Source organism: Pocillopora verrucosa, chromosome 14, assembly GCF_036669915.1.
Source record: "Pocillopora verrucosa isolate sample1 chromosome 14, ASM3666991v2, whole genome shotgun sequence".
Lineage (NCBI taxonomy): Eukaryota > Metazoa > Cnidaria > Anthozoa > Scleractinia > Pocilloporidae > Pocillopora > Pocillopora verrucosa.
In genome coordinates this window covers 16,080,982-16,100,548 of record NC_089325.1, presented here as the reverse complement: position 1 = coordinate 16,100,548, position 19,567 = coordinate 16,080,982, and the positions used below count along the sequence as shown (strand labels likewise).

Genomic DNA, 19,567 nt, shown 5'->3' with positions numbered 1-19,567 from the left:
GACATATGACTCAGAAAGGGCATCCCTCTGTTCCATGTAGAGCTATCTTGCTTACTTTATTTTTTAAAGTGTACTTTGCACAACTACCAATTCTTCTAACCTTCTTTTTCGCAATTTACACCTAAATTTCACAATTTGAATCAGGCGTTGGTGATATGTTCGTAACTAAGTCGAACCCAATCGATCTGTGGAAATTACACCTTGTCCCCTCCTTGTTTGGAACTGACGTAGTTGAACCAATCTCCTTACTGTGCGCAATTTTTGTCCTTGTTATCGCCTGTAAGTCTTACTTCTTAATGCGACACTTTCACATCTGAAAATCCTTCTGTCATCGTACTGCAATAAATGTCAATCTTTGTTTCTTTTTTTTGTGTGACAGGCGATGATGCAGTTGCGGATGACTATGCCAGCATCGCCATGTACTTCGAGAATCAAAAACAATATTTCCTGGCTGGAAAGTTTTTCCTGAAGTCAGCACAATATGCTAAGGTAGGAAAATTGTTGAGGGTTTTGTTGCGTTAGCCTCTGTTTACCTCCTTTAGCATGAAAGAGGAGAAATCTACTGTCCATTTCCTTTACTTATGACCTGTCATTCTCTCCTCTAAGGCTTTGAAGCACTTCTTGAAATGTCCCGTTGGAGAAGATGGCGAATCCATTGAGCTGGCAATTGAAACTGTAAGAACTGTTTCTCTTCTCAAGTTTTCTGTTCTTCGTTGTATTTTAAGACTGTGTTGTTTTGTCTTGGACCAAACTACAGCAACGTCAAGTGCAGTCGCCTACAGAAGCCATAACAGTTTGATGTTTTATCAAAATACCATTTACTTATCAGAGTATTTTGATTAGTACCAGTTGTTTTGGTTTGTTCATGTTTTTTAACTGGCCATATCTGTTGGTTGTTTAGGTTGGTCGGGCAGGTGATGAAGTGTTGACACATCAGTTGATTGACTTCCTTATGGGAGAGGCTGACGGTATACCAAAGGTAAACTATTGTCGAACCTGTATTAAGAGGTGACCTACGGAGTGACCACTTAATACAGGTTGACCAGCAAATTACTTGCGTGATTTTCGTGCGAAATATTTGTCCTAACAGTCCAAAGGAGAAAGACAATCTACAATGTGTCGAGGACACTTGAACTAAGAGTACTGACTTTGATTGCGGGAGATAATCATGGAATAAATTTTATTCGAGATAGTAATCTTGGTTTTATTTTAGTGGTTTTGCTTTTAGTGAGCGTTCAATTCAAGTGGAAGGCAATTTAAGCAGGCCGTTGGGACTTGGTTTAGGGTGACCACGACCGCTTAATAGAGATGATCGCTTGATAAAGGGTGACCGCCTAAAACGGTGGCGCTTAATACAGGTTCGACTATAATACTGACTGTGCCTCAAACAATAACTTCGTATATAAAACTTGAGGTGTCACATATTCCTACACAATCCCTGCACAGGGGTCTCAATGAGATTTGGTGTAAATGGGCGATTCAGAATAGCAAGCGGGTTGTTTTGAGGTCCTCGACTTCCTAGGGAGGTCTGAAGTCCTTGTGAATTTTGAAGTTTTAAACTCTTACAGTTGCATTGTCCTGTACTACGTGGTCTATTCAAATTTATGTTCCTTTGTTGATCCTAAAGGTCAACCAGTTTGAGGGGAATTAGTTGTAGCTTAAGAGTACAATGACCTTTGTGTAAATGCTACAACTGGGTAAGTCTACCCAAAACCCAGCTGCTCTTGAAATCACTGCATCCAACGTGCAAGTCATTGACGAACAAGCCATAGTAGCAGAATGTGCTGTCGGGAACACATAGAAAAAAAAGCAATAGATTAGAGCAGTTTTCAATCGTGTGTCGAAAGTAATCCATGATTGCTTTAGTTTTTCTTACCTTTGCTCAGTTATTGATTCAGAAAACTCGAGCCAGGCAATTAATCGTGATTTAATTTGTCACACGCGTTTTCCCGGGTTTTTCATGCAGTTTTTTTACTTTTACTTTGAGTTCCCATTGGCTAACGATGATGTCCATCTTCGCTCCTATTGGTTGTTGTGATTGCTTTGATTTTGATTTTACGAAACTCAACTGAAAACTGCTCCAGTTGACTACATTCTCTTAGGAAGAGAATATATTCTCTTTTTCGTAATAAATACATAAAGACAAGCATTATTCCTTTTGAATTTTTTCCTTACTCTAGGAAGCAAAGTACTTATTCCGGCTTTACATGGCGTTAAAGCAATACCGTGAGGCAGCGCGCACGGCCATCATCATTGCGAGGGAAGATCAGAATGCTGGTAACTACAGGAATGCTCATGACGTCTTGTTCAGCATGTACAGAGGTTTGTTCTGTCAATTATTTTTCCTTGACAGTATCGAGAATTCATATCATTTGCGAGAGGATCACTTAATTTTGGCTGCAATGATCTAAATTCTGTATACATGTTTTGTACATCATGTCTTACCGAGAAAAATCGTTCCACTTCATCTTGTTTTGGAAGCTTTTTGATACCGAGAGACCTTGGGCAAAAATTGATGGCGACGGCAACGAGAACTGGCTGAACAAAAGATTTAATGAGCAGAACAATAGCTCAGCACGTGCGTCTTAAAACTGTGTTAATTTCTTTGCCGTCCTCTGCAAAACAACAACGTAAAATTGCCAAATTTTTCGTGGTCTTAAGACGGACACCCCGATGGCAAATTGTTTAATTTTCCATTTGGGACTCAACGTTAGTCCCTCTCGTTTTGCTGAAGTTGAGGTGTGTCGCTAATCTATTTCTTCCTTGGTGCTGCCTTTCAGACTACTTAACTTCCCTACTACCTACTTTGGAATATCCCTTACGTCTAAATTTTAGATGAATGAAATATAGACATCGTCTTGTTGTCGGCTTAAATACCATATACAAAAGAAAAAACCACTCGTTCCTTTTGTTGTTAATCTGATAATACACTCCAGACGTATGAAGTTTACTGTTTTGCTTGAACGATCTTCGAATTTACTCTTACAATTTCCCGGCAGAACTTACTGATCACAAGATAAAAATTCCCGCGGAGATGATGCAGAATCTGATGATCCTTCATAGTTACATTTTGGTCAAGGTATGTAGGACTTGCTGATAGCAGTAACTGTTTTCCTGTGGCCTGTTTGTCATCCCCTTCCCTCAGGTCTTACTTCAGCAACACTTGCCTAATATCAACAAAAGAATTGCACGTAGGAAAAGCTCGACAACACACGCGTCTATACTTTTGTTAATTATGGGAAGACGCCATTCATTTAATTTTTTCTTCCAGACTTGTGCGTTCGGTTTTGTTCCGTTTTTGGGGCTACTGCGTAGGCACTTAGTCATTATTGGTATCATGCCAGTTTTCTTTAATTTAGTAAGTAGCAATAGGATATTCAATGGAGCCAATCAGCACACGAAGCTATCATAGTTCGGACTCGCGACGCGGCGATGATTAACCGATAATTCTCGATAACAAACGAAATGATCCGCTTCCTCGTGGTCTTCAAACACAAGCAAAGCTATCTCAAAGCTATGTATTTTTTTCCGTTTTGCTTACTTTCTCAACTTAGCATTTAGTTTACTTTCACTTCTCAGTCTACGCTGAGATGTGATACCTGGTTTTCCATAATTGTGTTTATTCTGCCTGCGTGTGAGAGTAACAATTGTTTTGTTTATTCTCTTTCAGCTACATGTGAAACGAGGTGATCACATGAAGGGTGCCCGTATGTTGATTAGGGTGGCTAATAACATCAGCAAGTTCCCTGCACGTAAGTGTTGAACATTCGTGTTCTACTTGAACTGTTTATTTTTTTAGTAGTGCGCAAAGTTGGATTGGGTGCCTCTTAAAACTCTGATTCTTGCAGCATAGTGCATTTCCCAATATTTTTACACACCTTTTTAGGGGAGCAGAGTGTATTCACTCGACTTACCTTCAAAAATTTTTGTGTGCTAAAACAGTCATGTGTAACTTGCTTCCTTTTCGTGAAAATACATTTTCTGAAAAAATAGATAAGTGTAAAGCGAAGAAATAATGCTTGCTGGGATGTTTCGAAATTTGTACAATTTATAGAAGACGCCTGAAAAGTATTCCTGATTTGAACAGGATTTGAATTTATGACCTTCGCAATGGTGGTGCGATTGCTTAACGAAACTAAGCAGCTACTGAAGGCACTGACATTGTGAGCATGCAGATCTGTTGTAGGCTAATATGTTCCTGTTACGAGTTGGAAATAAGATGTGGTGGTGAAAGAATACACATGAACTGCATAAATGAAATGAAGTGAAATTTAAAATGACGAGAGTTTATATCGTGTCAAAGTCTTCTCGAATTCCATAAATCATTGCCTAACATCACTACGACGTTCATTTCATCATTTCAGTTTATTTTCCGCAATCCATACGAGTCCAAGGATAAACATATTGTCACTACAAATACATCACTTTAGTGTGGCGCCTGTGTCTTAACTTAACCCTTTAACTCCCAAAAGTTATTTTGAAACATGTAACCTTATCCAGCAACGGGCAGTGAGAATACTCAAACTTATCATGAAGAAGTTTTTTTCTTGATCTAACATCAAATTTTCGCGTTAGATGTACAAGGAAATGTATAACAGTTTGAGGAGAGAATTAACTATTTGATCTGGGAATTAAAGGGATAAATAAAATCTCCCCCTAAGGGTAATGATGGTTCTACCTTCATTCTTTGGTCCTTTGGTTCATTTTTTGACTAACTTTTCTCGATTTATTATGATTTATGTTTTTTTTCATTACTTTCTCTTCCTCAGACGTTGTTCCCATACTGACGTCCACCGTTATCGAGTGCCATAGGTCGGGACTGAAAAATTCTTCCTTCAGCTATGCGGCCATGTTGATGAGACCTGAATATCGTCAAAAGATTGACCTCAAGTACAAAAAAAAGATTGAACAAATTGTCAGGTAAAACTTTTCAGAGCCGGCTATTTAAACATAGTTTGACCAATGACTAGCAAAACAGCCATCTAAACTACTTAAAATTTAGCCAAACTTTTTGTCTGAAAACCTTGGTATTTGTGAACAGTGTCCTGAAGGCTTCCAAGAAACATTTTCCACAAAAACATCGGGATCCATTTGTTGTTTAAAACCGCGGAAAAGGCACAGCTTCGTTCGTTTAATCGGCACCAAGGTTTTTATTTAGAACCATTCAGAAATCTGACGAAGTCTTTCCTTTGATTATCAATTTGTCCAGCAAGTTTGTCCAACAGATTGTTTCCAGTTCTTCAGTTTTATTTCAGTGTCCTACGATTAACTCTGCTTTCAGGAAACCAGACAAGACGGAAGAGGACGAACCTCAAGATCCTTGTCCTTACTGCGGCAACGAAGTACCTCAGACTAAACTGGACTGTCCAGAATGTAAAAACACCATACCTTACTGTATTATCACGGTGAGTAACAACTGAATAGCGGAAGCCCGTGGGCCAAACAACCGCCAGAGACTGGGATCTAATATTTCGTGGTTTGCCTCGTTCACTTGCAAAAATGTCTCGCTTGTGTACTAACATGTTTCTTGAGCTATATTGTGGTATTACGGCAATTCTAGAAATTTAGTGACAGAGAATTAATTAGCAATGATGCAAAGCCTATTGCAGGCAAATAGTCCAGTTGGGAGTTATTTAGAATCGCGGCTGACTCTAATTATCGCAGTCGCGCGATAACATGGAATTGAGGCTTATCCTGAATCGGCTAATGTTGCCAAGTTCGTAATGGCAGAAGACCGCGAAAATTCAAGCGAACACTTCACATTGGGAGATATTAATCGACAGGAACTTCAAAAGAAAACTTTATATGAGCTGAAGGAAATTCTGAAACAGTCTGGTCAAAAAGTTAGCGGGAAAAAGAGCGATCTGGTAGAAAGAATTTGTGGCGTCTTGGCGTCGAGCACATGTGACACTCCATCGACTTCAAAGACAGCAGAAGCGCAGTTTTTAGAACTATCTGCTCCACACAAGAGCAAAGACAATGACTTAAGCTATGATACTCTAATTAGAGATGTCAAAGGGAACAATCTGTGGCAGAAGGACTTGAGAAATTTGCCAGCGTTTGACTTTGTCCGTCTATACGACTACTTGGTCATACAAACAAACAAGTATGATCACATCGCTCTGAAGACTAGTGGCTATAAGAAATTGAAAGCTTTCCAGTTTTTTGCCGAAGGTCATATCAAAGATTTGGAGCTTGCAGAAGTTGGAGGACTTGTCTACATCAAAGGAGAAGTTTTGGCTTCTATGAAGCAAACAAAATACTCAGTCGCAATAGTATTTTCAAACAAAGGCGAAGTACTGAGGGCTGCTTGTAAGTGCCCTGCAGGGTAAGATTATATGATATATTTTCAGTTGCTTATTTTATGAATTGTTTATACCTACTGTACATGTTTACGAGTAGAAATACTAGTGCAAAACTATGCAAACCTCTTTCCATACAGTGATGTATGAATGTGTGAATCCGATTGTAGACGGTAAAATATTGAATCAATGTAATTCAATGAATATAAAGGTCTTTTAGCATGTTTATATTATTTTATCGAACCTGTAATTTCATGTCTTGTCTCAAATACCACTTCATTATTTTTATTATAAATGTATTTTTTGACAGGTTAGGTTCTGGTGGCCATGGCCAATGCAACCATGTTGGTGGTATTCTCTTTGCCATCGAAGACTTCAACAGACAGGGACTACAAAATCGCAGTGAACCAGTAACATGTACTTCAAGGCTGTGTGCATGGAATGTGCCAAGAAATAGTAAAGTGGCTGCAAAACCTGTTGATGACATCAACATTGTGAAGTACAGATATGGAAAGGACAACAGAACTTCTGTTAAATCAAGTGTGTATGATCCAAGAGCCCCATGTGATAGAGTGCTCAATAAAGCAAAATTAAACTCTATGCTTGTGAAACTTAGCCAGCACTTACCAAGTAGCTCTCTTTTTCTATTTCATGATATCAAGCCAAGCCTGGACAGTCAAAATGTTATTGTTGACAGTACATGTGAATGTGTACCACTTAATTGTATAGAAATGGTAGAACTTACCTCAGAACATGATGACATGGACTTACCATTCAATGACGATTATGACATTGCAACAAAGAAATTCAAGTCAATGATTGATATATATGAAGAGAGAATAACTGACAATGATGTTGAAAGAATAGAAAGGTTGTCACGGGGCCAGGACAATACTTTTTGGAGGGAACTAAAACAGGAGAAACTAACTGCGTCAAATTTCAAAGCTGCTGCTAAGAGAAAAGTTGAACCTGATAAACTTTTAAAGCAAATCATGTACAAAATTGAAGAAACCACTAATGTTTCAGCATTACAGTATGGTCACATGCATGAAGATAATGCTATCAATGATTATATTAAATACAAACACTCCCAAGGAAACACAGGCTTGACAGTTTGGAAAGTTGGGACTTACATATCAAAGATTAGACCAGGATTGGGGGCTAGCTTGGACAGAATGGTTTATGATCCTTTGGCACACTGTAAGAAAGGTGGCCTCGAAATCAAATGTCCATACTCTAAACAAGGTATGACAATTGAAGAGGCTTGTCAAGACAAGAATTTTTGTATGACTTTGAAGCCTGGGATGCCTACATTGAAGATAGGACACCAGTATTACTATCAAGTCCAAGGGCAGATGTATGTTTCATGTTTGCAATGGGTAGATTTTGTTGTATGGTTTGGAGCAGACAACCTCTACATACAAAGGATAGTATTTGACAAACAGTGGTGGCACAAGGAAGCTCTACCAAAGCTGGATTACTTCTATCGTCGGGCATTTTTACCCGAAGTTCTGACAAGAAGGGTTAAAAGAGGGGTCCGTCTTTATAACCATGGAGGGTGGCAGCCTTACACGACAAGAAGTTCTTAGTCTTCTTCATTTTATATTAACTAAGAATGAATAGGTACTGTGGGTTCCTAGATACTTTCCATGCACCAGGACAGACATTTTGTATGCAACAAAAAGGAATAGACATAGATCATAAGTTATGTCAAAGCCATATACCAAGAATCCACAAGTGGCATAGGTTTGTTATTAGTTTGTACTTTGTAGTTTTTGCTTAATGGCAAGTTCAAGTGCCTCTACCATAAAAACTGAGAGTAAAAGTAAAATATTAATAGCTTAGCATGCTTTTTGTTTGAGTTTACTTCTTGAATCAATTCTACTGTTGTGTTAGAATATTAAGTTATTGGAGTGTATCAGACATGCTTGTGATATAACCTTTCAAACTATTATTGGACAGATGGATTTTCATAATCAGGGGGACATTCCATTTTACAGTTCCATTGACAGCAACTTCAGCCTCAGTATTATGTAATATATTCTTTATCACAGTTCATGGTATGTAAAAATGTACACAACTACAATATTGCATTAACCAAGAGAATTTAAAAAAACTATTTCTTTTATGCTGGAGTTAGTTAACACAACTTCAAATTGGAATATTATTAACTGCAAAGTAGTAGTAACAGTATCATTGTAAATGTTATTGCCTCACATGTTTATTATTTCAGTATTCAGTTGTCATTGATGACATCATTTAATTCAATTAATCATTTGCATAAGCATATATTGTATATTTTTGACAGTAGATGTAAATCAACTTCACATTTGAGGCTCAAGAAGAGGAGTTAAAAAGTTAGTAAGATAAGCACATACAAAAAATATTTGATCGGCTACGTGTGCTAAACTCAAAGGTAAAGTACCTTCTAGAATATGATAGTTCTTTATGCGACCAATAGCACGCTCAACATGTATCCTCACTGATGCAATGCGGGCTGTTTCCTGGACTTCATCAGCTGTCAGCTGGTCTCTGATGCCCTTAAAAGGTGGGATATTCAGGTGACAGCCTGGTGGCAAAATACCACCAATATCAAATCCTCTGTCAGCCATTACATTGTCCCCAGGTTCTAATAAGTGCATCACTCCTGATTGTTGTGTGATTTCCTTGTCAGAAACACGGCCACCCCATAGCTTTGACACAAATGTCACTTGACCATTTGGTGATATTCCTACTAATACTTTGAAAGTGTTATGATGCTTGTAGTTGGACCATGTCTGTGACTGTGCAAGCATTGAAGATGGAACTTCAACATAAAGCTCAGTGCAATCAAGAATGATACGAGTAGTTGGATACAATCTAAACTGATCAGGCATGTTCTTCCTTACAAGATACTGTGAAGGAAAGGGAAATACCAACTGCAATTCTAGCTTTAGAAAGTTCACCCAGGTACAAAATATTCTGGAAAATTGTCCAGGAGATATTCCAAACCTACTTGCAATATCCTTAACAAAGAGACCAACTTTCAATCTTACCAAAACCATAAAAAATTCAGTAAGTGGTGAAAGTTTTCGCTTTGGCCCAGGCTTTCTTCTTCCCTCTTCTTGATACGCATATGAATCTGGTGCATTGCATTTATTCCAGTATTGCAGCTTTGCAAGTTTTTCTTTGAAATATTCATAAAATCCTATTAAAGTCTCATAGCTTGGAAAGCCAGTGTAAAATGTAATTGCATCATTGTCATCTTTAAAATTATCCAGTTTAAATTCACGATCTTTGTACTCCTCTAGTTCTTGTTGTAGGTTGCCAACTTTCTTTTGTAGATTATCAACCATCTCAGTCTGTACTTGTAACCTTTCTTCCATAGTCAATATGTACTCAGTGCTGTTGTTTGGTGACTTATTCAGTTCAAATGCATAGTTATGGTCATGAGAAATAGGTGCACAGTTGGACAGCAGAGGCCATGAGATATCAGTTTGGGTTGACACATCACACTAAAAAAAATATGAAATCAAAATTAAACTGGTTTCAACCTATTTACACAAACTAGCTTTTTCATGTGATAACGTAGGTTGTTTGCCATGTACATTAAAGAACATTGCAGCACAAAGATGCAAGCTTTATGGTTATTTTAGGACAACTTTCTAAGGTTTATGCATAATTAACTATGGTTAATTAATTATGGTTTATGTTACCATAAGTGAAGGCAAGCATTCTGAATGAATTGCTTCAACATGAAACACTTCCTGGTCCTCCGGTTCAATCGAATTCTGAAAGGTTTCGTAGCCCATATTTACAGTCGTATTACATGTTGATGTGGTGGTTGTTGGTTCGGTTGTTGTCCCTTTTGAAGTTGTGGTGGTTGTTGGTTCGGTTGTTGTCACTTTTGAAGTTGTGGTGTCTGTCGAATTGACTGACATTGGGATTCGTAGTTTTGGTGACGCTCTTTTCTGTTTACAGATACCAGACGTCCACCGAAATATCGATGGTTCAGCTCCTGAAATGAATATATTTTATCAGTTCATTGTGTTTATAATTTGAGAATGGACTCGTTTACGTAAAGCAGCTACAACTTAGCTGAATCAACTTATATAAACTCTTACCATCACGTAATCTACTTCTACTTCCTCCTGGACGTTTGAAGATGTCACTAGCAGGAAAATGCTGTTCGCAAATAACAGTATTTGAAGTAACTACGAACCCATCTCGACCGTTGTGTCTCTTGATAAGGTTGCACCATCGCTGTATTAATGAACGCTTTTTCGGGAAGTGAAAAAATCGCAAGCCAGACGATTTTCCAGTGCGTAAATATTCTGTATTCGTACATTCAGAGGCCGCACACTCCTTTCCTCGTCTCGCTTGCTTCTTTCTAGTAGTTTTGTGCTCCATTTTCGATTATATTAGCGATTGTGTGGTGAACAGACGAGATGCGACTCAGGATAAGCCTCACTTTCGTGCACCAGCGTGAGCCTTCACGGTCTTAGTCAGCGGATGTTCCGAGTGACCCTAAAAGGGACTATTCGCGGAACTTTTGATTGACTCTCACAAAAATTCTGGGAATATGTCGTGACTTTCCGTCAGTCTTTATATCTCGCTTAATAGCTTCCTCTCGTTTCTTACCTGTGACCGCGTTTTTCAATACTGTTTTATTTCACAGGGTCGTCATATGGTTAAAGACAACTGGACAATGTGTCCTAACTGTTCGTTCCCTGCTCTTCACTCGGAACTTATGAGGTTGGTGTTTGTATCATATAAAGATATAACCTGGCTTTAAACCGGCGCTCTAATTGTTTTTTCTTCGTTATTCGTCATAAAAGGAGGTTAATCATTGAAGAGCGACGTAATATCGTCAGTTAATGCCATGTTTCAAATATGAGTAGAATTTTCAAACAATTCGGAAGGCCTCAACCCAAGTCAGAAAATTATGATTGTTAATTTCTTGAATGAACGCACACTTTCGGGAGTTAAGTTTTCATTGGCTTAATAATTGTTGATTTTGAGGTTCTAAATGTTTGTATTTATCGAGGAGCGTGGGAAGGCTCTACTTTGTTTTTTCTTTCTCTTTGGGGCTCGCATACTTGAATAGGAACGTGGCGGTAGTCACTCGTGTGACTATGATGGCATGACCAAATTTTCTTAGATTTAGGATCCGCAGCGCGCGCAAACTCCACTATTTCTAAGCTTCCTATGGTGTGCGACTGTGCAAAGTGTCAGTTTATTTCTTGGTAGGTTTTCACCGCAGTAAAGGTATTACTTTTTTACATTTATTGCAGTCTACTGGAGGCCAGTGAAACAGTGTGCCCAATGTGCTCCCAAAGCATAGCAGCCACGGAAGTGAAACCAATCAAGGATCCATCACCGTATTTGAAGACTGCAGATCAAGACTGAGAATCGAGCCAGAACACGAGTTCTGCGAAATGCTACCTTGGAGTTGTATTTAACTGTAAATAATCATCGCTTCTTGGATCTCTCTCTTTTTTCGATCGCATGAGATGGTTAGAATTTAAGTAATAAATAGCATGCGAATGGTACTTTGTCGCCAATAAAAACACGTTAGATGTACTCAACAAATTTGTTGTGAGATAATTTTTTCCTCTACCACAATGTTGAGTCCGGAAGCTAAACCACTCCAAACTTGCGGACTCGAAATTTTGTTAGGAGAGAGAATGGTTTACATTTTTCCTTTAGAGGCTCATTGCATAATCTAAACGCGCCATATTGTCTTCCAGGAAAATACGAAGTGGCCAGAAATACATTTGTAGGTAGCAGGAAGGACAAGACCACAATCTTACATCTGCATAATTTTCTGTCACGCTATTTTTCCGAACCGTTATTAAGTTTAAATACGCAATTCTTGTTACAGTTGACAAAGTTAAGAGCATTAGTAAGATGTTTATATAAACTCAGCTGCTTTTGTGATAGTTAGACATTTCATGAGGGGTTAACCGAAACGGTTGCATAGAGACAGATATTAATATTGCTCTGGCTGCTGCTCACTATTTCAGTTCTTTAATATTGTACATATAAAATAATTATTTTGCATTGAAGTTAATGTACATGTGTAATCTTACAAGAGGACTCAAAATTATGTCGGAAAATCTAACCAGTCAGTTTGGTAAGTTGGACGTCCTCTTGCACTCAAAAATATCAAGTTAATTGAATCTTCACCCATCCAGTTCCACATGCATTTTTCATCACAGCACATCAAACTTACAATTCAATCTTTTAACACCAGTGGAGTTGAGTACAAAGTGACAACAACCACACAGACTGCCAAAATAAGAAGGAAAAAACGAAAAGAAAAAAATTGAAGGAAATGTCGTGTCAGCCATTGAAATCATAAATCAACTGGATGTGCTAATTTGGGATATCCAATTGTTTAACAGACTTGTGTTTGACTGTGGAACTGTCAAGGTTCAGATCTGTGGTACTTTCCACATAACTACCTTGTGTAAATTAATCAGTATTGTTTTCTAGGCAAAACAGAAAATACCTGTGTCCAGACTTCGAAGAAAAAAACATTACACAACTGTTTTGCCTAGCCTACCCTGAGAAGGCAACAATACCTAGCTGATAAAATCTAAACATATATAATTGTTTTAAGTCTCCTGTTTTGAGAAATGTTGATGAAAAACATTCTCCTTTATTTTCATCGAGTCAAGGCTACTCCTCACGTGAAGGCTGAATTATGCAACTAATCAAGCTGACTTGAGCCAAGTTGCATATTTCACTAGTACTATTCTGTACTAACATAACTAGCTCCAATGCAGGAAGAGGATGGCATTACCAACACTTGATGAAAATAACAGGGCACCTTGTTTACTCTAAATTAAAACAAAATCTCCTACCCTTTACAAATCAGTCTGCCCATTGACTTTGGGAACACAAAACCACATTTAAATAAGCCACAGCATATTAAAGCATGGTGTATTACTTTTTATCAGTTGGAGAGCATTTACTGCATCAAAGACAATTGCATGTAGAATTTTATGGACAGAAATAAAGGAAACTGTTAGAGATTACATTAAATTCTAATCAAAATAACTTTTGTTCCTAATTCTGCTGTTGATGCCATTACCAAGCTAATCTGGATAGAACGAATTCATTCAAGTTTAAAGATATACCAGCACATCCAGTTTAACTTTGCATTGGTGTTGGTCACAATCATGAAACAGGAAATTGTGGTTGGTCCATCTCTAGCTATGATTTAGGAAAGAGTATCCTCTGATAATACAAATGCAGCTTGTGTTCTTTATTTCACATCCTCTGCCTTTCCAGTTTCTTTTTTCTTCTTCTTTTTTTTTCAAGGACACTGCATCAAGTTCCATAAATTACAAAAACTGAAATTTTAAATGTACTGGGCCAGCCACCTAAAGCCTAAAATAAAAGAAAAAAATACAATTGATTTATAATTTTCTCTCAGAATTAAGAGTCTACACAAGCAGGTCTTTGAGAAAGTGAATGGAGACCACCTCTAAATTGTTTAAGTGCAAGAACACTTGGCTTAGCTTGGATTAGTTACACATTCATCACTGTCCCCATTTTACTGCCAAGAGAGACCAAAATAGCATTTCTCTTTACAATTTTGATTAGTTTTCAAGCAGACAGGTCATGAGCATACAGAATAATATCCAATAAATAATGCTTGATTTACTACCAAATTCTCAAAGGTCTAAATATAAGAAATGCATGGTAAACAGAATGGATAATCTGCATCAAGCTCTTACAAGTGAAAGGGTTTTAACTGTATCACAGCAAGCCAATGAATCTCTACATATTGCATATGTAACCCATACACAATCCATTACTGCAAAACTTACCTTCACCATATCCCTGTCTTTTTAACACACTACACATATACAATTCCATTGGCCGGGCTTGCAGATCTTTAGCGGCAATATTTCCCTGTGGGAAAGCCATTGTTATTTCTTACATGTAGGTGCACATTCAATACTATGGTAAAAAGCTTACAAGGCATAATTAAGGGATGCCACATAAAGGTTACAAGTAGTTGTAACTGCACTTGTGGCCATTAAGAGTGAATGAAAAATTCCATGGTGTTGTAACCCTTAGTAGTTCTGCACTGCCATAGATTTGACACTTCAATCAATTTATTAATCTTATACACCTTTACAATTTAAAACCCAGGAACACTGCATGCACAAAGAAACATTAATTTAGGAAACATATCAAAATAGTACAAGCAAGTAACATCAATGATGAACAAGAACATTTGATTCACCTTTTCTTAATGTTGAGACATCAGAATAATTATACTTAAGCTCTGTGAAGAGTATTGTTCTGTATCATAACATAACATAAAATGACATTCAGAACAACTACACAGATAGTTCAGTGAGACTTTAGTACCTTTCCTGTGGTGAGACCATAAAGGCCAAAGTACTGTCTAATGACATCTTCACTTGCAGCACCAGGGATATCAATTTTGTTACCAAGAAGAAGAACAGGGCAACTTGCTAACTGTTCATCAGCCAACAAACTCTGCAGAGTAAAAAATAAAACTTCATATAAGCTACACTATTCCTAAGCACTTCCTTGCCTTGATTGTACATGCACCTCTGAACATCCAAACACTGTACATGTTTTGCTTGCATGAACCTTTTCTTTTTATTTTACCAAAGAGCACACAAGTGTACACTGTAGTGTCCATGGTTTATAATTTTGCTTATAAATACATGTATATCTTTTTTGAGTGAACTACAGATGTAAATATACAATATATTTAAATTCAATGGCCTTTGTATAGACCATCATATGGTTAGAGCAGTGTTTGAACATGTAGCTCCAAAGACCCTCAAAATCATATCAATAATTGACTCGAGTAAAGGAAATTATAAGATACATGTTAAACATGTTTGATTTGAAGTTACTAATTCCAAGACAGCACAAACCTCTAATTCACTTTTGGACTCGGGAAGCCTCTCTCCATCGGCACAATCAATAATGAAGACTATTCCATTAACTGCTGGAAAGTAATCTTTCCAAATGCGACGAGCTGTGGAATAAATCAGAAAATCATCCTATATGTACATGACTTTGTGTTCTTTTTTATCAATCTGGACTGATATAGACAAAATGAATTAGAGCTTGAAGTGTTTTGTGACCTCAAAATTAAAAATGTAACCTAACTAAAAGCAAAATATTTTGCTCCTGCTGAGACTGTTTTGGAAACTCTTAATTCACATTGATTTCACTACAGACATCCCCTGTGAATTCCCAATTGAAAAATATAATTTCCCTGTGGCATGAAGATGTTTGTATTGAGAAAACTTATCCTTAGGCTTCTCTACATTATATTCCTTTCATGTTTACTGACATCACACAGAGGTAAAACCGTTATGAGAGGGATATCTTAGAAATGAAACTACTCTTCTGAGAATAAAGGGGGTAAGTTTCGAAAGAAACTGTGGTGCTGCAATGGTGGAAGAGTATAACAGGTAATTTAGTGCTAACAACTGAGTTGAAAACGTAAATTGACCACTGTTAAGAGTTTAAAGGCTGATGTTTCGAGTGCTAGCCCTTCGTCACAGCGATCGACAAAGGGCTAATGCTTGAAATATCTGCCTTTAAACTCTTTAAAGTACTCTTCTGGGAGTCTACATGTACCTGTACTAAAGTTTACAAGTAAGGGAATCAGCACATCCACTCACTCTCCTTCCTATACCCAAACTTAAGTACACTGTAACAATGGATCTACAAGGGAAGCATATCATACCTTGCTTATGACCACCTAGATCAAATGTTGTGAACTTCATGCCACCCATTGACAATTCCTCTGATGCTAGGATTTAACATAGAATGACTTCAATTAACATTTTTTGAAACAAATTGAACAAGACCATGAGGTTTACATTTCCTTTAAGATAACAAGGAGGGTCACATATACGGTAAGAATGATAATGTTCACGAGGTTATTGTCCAAAACATCAGAACTACATTTGTATTTTGAGCAAAGATTTCCCTTATCACCCATGATGCATGCTATATGGATTTTCATTGCATGGATTAGACTGAAGGAAAGGAACTTCAACTTGTATGAAAAATTAATTTCCCACAAAATCCTTTGTTGACCCATTTATAGTGTCTCAAACTGAGTTTCAAGGGTCTTGATGCTTGATTTGAATGTCTCAAAACTTGACTCAAGCCTTGTTCCTCAGAGTTATCAAGAACTGAGGATTGAGGGAATGTCAACTTATTATTGAGCCATACTGTATAAGTAAAATATTGGAAACAAACTGTTTGAAAACTGACTCTAACAATCCATTTAAGACCTACAACCTATAGAGTACAACAATGACTACGTGTATGTTTCAACTCCTGACTCCTCTTTTCAAGGTGAGTTGTTACCAAAATGTACCCTCAGGGTGTGAAATTGTGCCTAATACAGGTGCCAATGCTACTAAATTTTTCACTTTGGTGACCAAATCCTGAAAATTGGTTGCCATATTGGTGACTAGAATGTTTCATCATAACCTTACCATGAGATATAGTGGATTAAAAAGATTTGCAGAGATAAATCTGCAGCAAACTTCCTTGTTAAGTTTGTTTCCAAAATGCAGTATGTGCATCTCAATCGATAACTAGAAGCCATCTTGGATTTAGGTGAGCTTGAACATTGTATATCATCCATCCTAGTGTCCACTTTAAAGCACACTAAAGATCTTTTCCCTACCTTAATTTTGGAGGGTCTATCTAGGATGCTGACAGCGTAACAAAGGGTTTTGTTTGTCTCTGAAAATGGCGACCAACTTTTTTTGAATTGGCTACCACTTTGAAGAATTTAGGAGCTGAGTGGCTATCAGAAAAAAAAAATTTCACGCCCTGACCCTTCTGTCAGTTTGAATTGTTCATTAAGCATTGTACAGTTGTAGTGAAGGGCAGAACTTACAACTGACAAATTTTCAAACCATCAGATCCAACAGCTATTTAAATGAATAAATATATAAAAGAACATCTTCAAGTATATGTACATAAGAAAACAACATACTTGGATGCAGGGTTGGTACATGCTGTGCCATACGATCATCCTTCAGCATGTGCAACAGGGTTGTTTTACCAGCATTATCTAGTCCTAGAAAAACTAATTTACCAGTCTTTTTCATTAGCCCTGAGGGAAAAAAGCAATACACGCACTATTATAAAACTGTTCAACATTAATTGTAACCCTTCACTCATTAATTCACAACATTTGCACCAGTCTCTTTCCCAGATATTTCGAGAAACAGACACAAAATACTTCATCTAAATAAATGTTATAAATGTCATGACACAAAAATGCATGAACTATGCTGACTGGTTCAAGCAAGTCTGGACTTTAAAATTTAGGAGGTCCAAAGTTCAAGTTCCACACACCAGATTTTGCTACATCTTTCTCTCCATAGCCTGCTGTGACCTCTATACTGCCTATTATTCATGCCCCTTTCCAGATGGGATTTTTAACAATTTAAGCTCTATTGGCCATATTTGTTTTGTTGTTGCTGTTTTTCTTCTAACAGTGAACCCTATCAGAAAATTAATTCCACTGTAAACACACTGTATTCATCCTGCATGTGGACTGAATCTCAAACCTCCTGGGCATACAGTGTATAGAAACTGTTTGCTATACTGGAGGCTTGAAGTATTCAGTACAGCACAATCACAGTGGTAGACTGACAAAAGTCATTGTCTCATCATGTAACTCAATTTCAAGATTTAAAGAAATGTCCAATACTTGTATAGCTTTCAAAATAGATGAACAACAACAAGATTGAGCTCAACACAGACTCGCCAATGAAGCAAAAATCTTGAATATCTTTGGCTAGAAAATTAGCACATACATTAGGCAATTGCCCATTGGAAAATAGTTTCATCTCCTAGATGAAAAATTGGCAATTTTCCCTAGAGCGAAACTGAAACAGGTGGTCAAAACTAACAGGATAGATACTACAATGAATCATGTACAGTGTATGCACAACACACAGTTTGTATCAGCCCAAATTTAAGACAAAAGGCAAAAGTACGAGAAAATAAAACTCATCTTTAACTAATGCACTAGATTAATTTCTACTAAAACCCTTGAATCTGAGTGTACTGAATGTATCTGCACAAACAGCTAAGGCTTTTCGTTAACTTATTTTTTGTAATCGCAGAATAATTCTCCACTGCAAGTAATTCCATCCGCAGAAGCTAGAAATTTGTCTAGGACAAAAACTTACCTAAATAGTTTAACATTCCTGTAAACCATTCCCACATAAACATTTTTGCAACAAACCTGAAAATGTTGACAGAGACAATCGTTTTTACATGAAATTAAATCCTGAGAACAGTTCTTTACACAATCTTCCTTCGAAGATACAAATTAACTTCACGAACAACTCACAGATTGAATCTCATCATGCTAAATTCACTTTCAGACAAAATAGTCATTATGAAACAGCTTTAATTTCTCTCTTCGATAGAAACGGAGGAATGATTGTTTCAAAACCACAGCGTATTTCTTCTGTCAGCTAAATAGTCTCAGACATTTATAGCATTGCTACTGTAGTTGTGGTGACGTGCCAAAAATTACGTAAAGCGCCACTATCTATCCCAAAATAGAACACCGTTCACTTGTTCACTGTAAATTCGATGCCGTGGATACTACTACGAAGTAGGAATTAGCGGGATAATTTCATAGAAGACTTAACAAAGCTCTTTTAAACGCTGCATACTTCTCGGTTCAAGGACACGTAGTGCCAAACCGAATTATCATTTGCCGGTTCAGAGTAACAAGTATACCTTCACGCCCAACAAATTTTCGGGTAAAGTGAACCGAGAAGGATTTTCCACAAGGAAATTATCACAAAAACCTTTTCAAACTTACCTAAAACTTTGAAAATCCTACTTAAAATCGTGATAATATTGGAATTTCGTATAAAACTCTTACACAAAATTTTACACGCGTACGACTTTCCGGCACGATGTCCCGTATATTGAACCTATTGCGCAACTGCGCCACGTAATGACCTCGATTTGGATCATGAGTGACTTCCGGTCAGGGGCGTCTAAGGCACGCGAAGATCATACCTGCCTACGTAAGTTGTTTTTTTTTTCCAGGTTGCTTAGACTTCTTCTAATATATATACATATATACGTATATGTATACGTATGTTTGTCATAGAAAAGTTGTTACAGGTATTGAAAGAGAAACTTGCTAACAATGGCTTTCCCCAAGAATTGTTATTTCTCAGAATAAAAGAAGGGGACAGCCAAATGCGTACATAAAC

At 37.4% G+C, this 19,567-nt stretch overlaps 4 protein-coding genes across 4 annotated transcripts in view; 2 read left to right on the top strand and 2 right to left on the bottom strand.

Moving 5' to 3' along the window:
* LOC131797186 (WD repeat-containing protein 19) overlaps positions 1-12,923 on the top strand; it is a 45,005-nt gene extending 32,082 nt beyond the window's left edge. The window contains 10 exon segments of the mRNA XM_066161783.1: positions 380-489; positions 607-675; positions 902-979; positions 2,181-2,322; positions 3,000-3,079; positions 3,671-3,752; positions 4,770-4,920; positions 5,282-5,405; positions 10,960-11,036; positions 11,576-12,923. Coding sequence (XP_066017880.1) covers positions 380-489; positions 607-675; positions 902-979; positions 2,181-2,322; positions 3,000-3,079; positions 3,671-3,752; positions 4,770-4,920; positions 5,282-5,405; positions 10,960-11,036; positions 11,576-11,690 — 1,028 coding nt within the window. The 3' untranslated portion in view covers positions 11,691-12,923.
* Positions 5,724-8,134, top strand: LOC136278036 (uncharacterized). Its single transcript, XM_066161204.1, has 2 exons — positions 5,724-6,328; positions 6,613-8,134. The coding sequence occupies exons 1-2, from the start codon at positions 5,724-5,726 to the stop codon at positions 7,889-7,891; spliced, it is 1,884 nt and encodes a 627-aa protein (XP_066017301.1). The 3' UTR covers positions 7,892-8,134.
* LOC131781265 (uncharacterized) lies at positions 8,131-10,940 on the bottom strand. The gene is made up of 3 exons (XM_066161586.1): positions 10,406-10,940; positions 9,998-10,299; positions 8,131-9,796 (listed from the first exon to the last, which is right to left on the bottom strand). The coding sequence occupies exons 1-3, from the start codon at positions 10,689-10,691 to the stop codon at positions 8,627-8,629; spliced, it is 1,758 nt and encodes a 585-aa protein (XP_066017683.1). The 5' UTR covers positions 10,692-10,940; the 3' UTR covers positions 8,131-8,626.
* A 602-nt stretch (positions 12,924-13,525) lies between the features above and the next one.
* On the bottom strand, positions 13,526-19,279 carry LOC131797187 (small COPII coat GTPase SAR1B-like). Its single transcript, XM_059114815.2, has 8 exons — positions 19,165-19,279; positions 18,518-18,573; positions 17,311-17,430; positions 16,039-16,104; positions 15,215-15,318; positions 14,673-14,804; positions 14,123-14,207; positions 13,526-13,679 (listed from the first exon to the last, which is right to left on the bottom strand). The coding sequence occupies exons 2-8, from the start codon at positions 18,558-18,560 to the stop codon at positions 13,651-13,653; spliced, it is 579 nt and encodes a 192-aa protein (XP_058970798.1). The 5' UTR covers positions 18,561-18,573; positions 19,165-19,279; the 3' UTR covers positions 13,526-13,650.
* Between the last annotated feature and the right edge of the window lie 288 nt (positions 19,280-19,567).